General features: G+C 40.4%; 1 protein-coding gene across 1 annotated transcript; it reads right to left on the bottom strand.

The window, feature by feature from the left end:
* sod1 (superoxide dismutase 1, soluble) lies at positions 1-4,378 on the bottom strand. Its single transcript, XM_027000903.2, has 5 exons — positions 4,078-4,378; positions 1,616-1,712; positions 1,320-1,389; positions 665-782; positions 1-396 (listed from the first exon to the last, which is right to left on the bottom strand). The coding sequence occupies exons 1-5, from the start codon at positions 4,147-4,149 to the stop codon at positions 289-291; spliced, it is 465 nt and encodes a 154-aa protein (XP_026856704.1). The 5' UTR covers positions 4,150-4,378; the 3' UTR covers positions 1-288.
* Between the last annotated feature and the right edge of the window lie 305 nt (positions 4,379-4,683).

Below are 4,683 nucleotides of genomic sequence, written 5' to 3'. Positions count from 1 at the left end.
TGGTACCCAGCAAACCTTTATTGCAAAATTGATAACATTCAATAGAAACCCTGCTTTAAGTCTGCTGCCAAAGATATCCAAATTGGCCACGAAACAAAATTAACAGATTTACAGAAGGAAAAACTGCAAAAACAGACTTCCACAGCTATGAGTGTGCCATTTGTTACACTCATGCGATAAGCCTGGGAAAATATAAACAAGCCACAAGGTTAAACTTGTAAGTGCTAGCTGGGGCACCTGCACTGTTCCAGTGCAAGAAAGGGGGGTCACAGGGGGGACACAACCACCTCACTGGGCGATGCCTATAACACCACACGCCAGGCGCCCACCCGCGTTGCCCGTTTTCAGGCTCTCTTCATCACCCCCTTTGCCCAAGTCATCCTCCTTCGCATGAATCTGGAATATGATGAAGACAGTTAGTGGCAGTGAGCGCATACTGATTATGAATTTACACAGGCGTCTACACACTGCATGTCTGGTGGCTTCGCTGCTACAGCTCACCCGACTCAGCCCATGAAGAGCTTATTATATGATTATCAAGGGTGTTAGTTCAGGAAAACATGTCCAACGCACCACATTAACAAGTGATTAAATGCAAGCTTAATGCATTCATGCTGGCCAGCGAGGGCCAGTGGATGAACGCTGTTTGGTTTCGCTTCCTTACCACCATGGTCCTCCCAATGACCGAGTTCGGGCCAGTCAATGACACGAGTTTGTCCTCGATGTTGACTTTGGCAACTCCGTTGGCCCCAGCGGAAACATTCCCCAGATCACCAAAGTGTCTGAGGGAAAACAGCATTAGGAAGAGGGCTGGTGTAAGAACACCTGCCATTCAAACACTGGGCACATACGAACATGGAACTGGATAACAAAAGCTGAATTATTTCCACTGGTTCAGGTTTCAGTTAATGGCAGTCATAAAATACATATACTCCTTTTTTTTCTTGTGTTTGAGAAAGGGTTATTCAAATGAGGTTGCCTTTACCCCATGAAATTCAGTTGTCATCAAGATTCTAGGAGCTTGTAAAAAAGTGGTCACATGACACTGAGCAAGTGCAGAACAAATGCATGGATAAGCGGAAGTTACTGCCACTTGAGCCTAACTGAACTGAACGAGTTATGCAGACAGTTTGCAGTAAGAGTAAAATGCTTCATGCCAATGCCTTAAACCGCATGTAATCTTAGATCAGTGTTTTAATAAAATAAACATTTTTTTAAAAAAAGCACACAGAATGCTTGCAATAAATTAAAGCTTTACTACATATAACATTTTAAAAGTTTTTATGAGGAACTGTGAATTCAACACAAACTAAACATACCTAACTTCATCATTAGGTCCACCGTGGTTTTTGTTTTTAGGGTTGAAATGTGGCCCTGCACTGATGCAGCCTAATAGCAAAAGAGCACGAGAACAACAGTTCATTTATGAAACAGCATAAGTCTGAACACATCTCAGAAACCTAAAAAAAAACAAAAACACCACCCTTTAAAAAAGGTCATCTTTTCACTCATTTAAAGCTTTGTTTTATATTATGGTACTTTAGATTAAAAGAAGAAAGCCTCAGACAAAATAATAATAATAATAATAATAATAATAATAATAATAATACATCACCATTTGTGTTGTCTCCAAAAGCATGCACGTGAAAGCCATGCAGGCCAGGGGTCAGGCCAGTGATCTCTCCTGTAATCTTTACAGGTGCACCTTCGCCCTGCAAATCATGTTTTCAAAATGCTCACATTCATCCGTTTGGTGGCTCATATTCATGACTATGTGAGTTGTGTTAAGGCAAATACTACTCCCTGTAAGAGGAGTGCAGCCCTGGTTTACACAACTCCTCCATGGTGGTGTTCTCGTATGGCGTTATTATCCTACCAATAGTCGAGAAGATTTTTTAAAATATGAGAGCGATTCATGCAGCACTCATGGATTTCCTATGTACGCATGCAAAACATACATGTTCTCACTTATTTACTCTGCTCTGCAACAAAACTGCTCACGCATGCTTAGATATATCCTGCTCTCACAAAAACTTGCCCTTCTATGCAAAAAAAAAAAAACATCCTGCGCGCTCGGGAATTTTTAATGCTCAGGTTTTCACCACGTTAAGCTCACTATATAAACAGCGTGCTCCAGTTTTGTTTTTTTTAATGCTATTTAAGTTCATTCTCTGTAGAGGATGCCTTTTTGTGCAAAATCAATAAAAGCTGTAATTTCACAGTGGTCAAATGTTTTTACATAACTTTTTTTATATAAAATAATTATATATAAAGCTGGCATTCTGGATACAGCCAACCTAGAACGCCAGATTTGGCAAAGCATACAAGTCTGTGTGCTTGCATTATATCCTGTTATAACTACAGAAATTACATTCATTTCTGGTCAATATACAGTATGAATAAGCAATGCAATATATTCTGTCTTTGTAACCAGTATGGGTAATAATTGTACTCTTAATGTTACAAGGCTTGCTTAGACAGCAGGTTTTGGAGAGGTTGTAGAATAAACTGCTATACGTCATCAGCAATTCTACATCTGGTCTTGACCTTGACTATCTTAACGTCATCCGCCCATTAAATCGCCTGGAAATGGACACAGTTATAACAGTCATGCATTAAACAATTAAAACAAGTCTTTATTTCATTGTAACACACTGTATATATAAATTGATACTTGTGAGTGGCAAGTCAGGATTATGCATCATAAACACTTATCCACCCATCACTTACTCTTGAAATATAAGCTTTCTAACTTTACAATTAACTGAATCTAAAATAAGACAAGCACTACCAAATATAGCATCAAGGTAGACAAATACCTCAGCATTTCTTGATGCTTTGTTATCTGCTCATATGTGACTGCTTATTAAAGTCATCAGATTGCTTTGTGGTTAGTGCCACTTTTAAGTGCATTTTAAACGAACCATCAACTAGGAACAACCCGTACAACATATGGGGGCTCACTCTAACCACGTACTTATCATCCGATTACAGCTGCAGCCAGGTTCTGGTTAGTCAAAAATGGATTTAAATAAATTCAGACACAGATGTTTTGCTTCATACATCAGTTTTGCATTACAAGAGATATCAGCGGTGGAGAAGCGGGCGCAGGTTGGCGAGTGCGCACGCGAGAGCGGGATCCATCTAAACGCGCACGCGAGCAGTTTTGTAAGCGGAAAAATAAAGTGAATAAAGAGCGCACAGTAAATATGATCTAGCGCCTGTATATTTTGTACGCGTGCAAAAGAAATCTGTGCATTAAAAAGAAAAAGAGCCTGTGCGCTCCACTACTGGCAGGATATTAACACCATATTCTCGGTGAAATTAATTCCAAACTTTTTTTTTCTTTCATGGCAGATAAAGTCAGCGTTGTGCATGACTCAGCAAAACGCATCAACTGATCACCCAAGTCTGGCAATTCTCCAGGTTAACGTAGCGTTAGCTTGCATATCTATCTAGTTGGCTTTTGTTCTACTATATTAATCCATTAGCTAAATGAAATGGTAACTAGATATTTGTAGCCAAATTAAATTGTATAGCGTTGATTTTAAAATAAAAATAACGCACATCACAGCTAGCCAAGTGGGCTAGGTTAGCTACAAAAGCATTTTGATTTCTATTTAAGGATTTTTAAAACAAACTTAGCCTAGCTATCTATCCATCATTTGAAGGTTAATAGCTAGCTCGCAAGCTAGAGTTAAGAATTACTGTTTGGCTGCATCAAAGGTCAGGTGCCTCCTACCTAGCTACCGTTGCATTAGCGACCGTTGATCAGACACTGCTTAGCTAACTTAACTAGCAAGATAGCCAAGTTAGCAAGTGTGCATTTTAAATAAGCCAGCTAGCTACACAAATAACTAGATGAGCCTCGCCAGCTACACTACCCTTCTTCAGATGATCCGAGAGCTGCTGCTCGACAAAAAGCGAAAGTACAGTGCAGCAATACATAGATAGACAACATGCGTCGTGTCTGCAGGTTAGCTAGCTAAGTAGTAACAACTAGCACGATTTCCTACTGATAAGTCGGTGGATCTCAAAATGCAACAACAACAAAAAAAAGCGTCAAGCTTTACATACCTGCTGCTCAAAGTAAACCGTGCCAGTCTCTACTCCAGTCCCTTTGAGGACACAAACGGCTTTCGTTGCCATGTCGTTTAACAGCGGCGCAAACAAGGTGACTCAACGCGATAGCAAACGCGTCTCCTACTCCAAACTCCAAACGAACGTCGCTGATTGACGTAGAGGCCCGAACCTCCTGTTAAAGGCCCTGTACTGTTGTTGTTGTTGTTGTTGTTGTTGTTGTTGTTTTTTATCTGTGAAAAATTAATATTTCTGGAAAGAATGTTATATATTCCAGTAACCTTTTAGTTTTCCCTAAAACCACATTAAAATGAATGTTTTGAATTTCTCTGTGTGGGCGTGGACCCCAGCGGATTGACCGACAGCCTCAGCGTCAAATGGCGTCTCTGCAGACCGGAGCCAGCTCCAATTAAGTGCGACTGGCTGCATATGGGCGGGACCAAGGGTCGTGTTAACATGTGTTAGCACGCTGCGTTAGTCGATTAGGGCTAAATTGAGCCTGTTAAGTGTTTGCTGGGCTTTGTGAGTTAAGATCGTGATGTGACTAAAACTGGGTCTGAAGAATGCCTGGGAATTGGCTTAAAGTGTTTGTGTGATTTAGAC

Source organism: Electrophorus electricus, chromosome 17 (genome assembly GCF_013358815.1).
Source record: "Electrophorus electricus isolate fEleEle1 chromosome 17, fEleEle1.pri, whole genome shotgun sequence".
Lineage (NCBI taxonomy): Eukaryota > Metazoa > Chordata > Actinopteri > Gymnotiformes > Gymnotidae > Electrophorus > Electrophorus electricus.
This window is presented reverse-complemented; position numbering and strand designations above follow the sequence as displayed.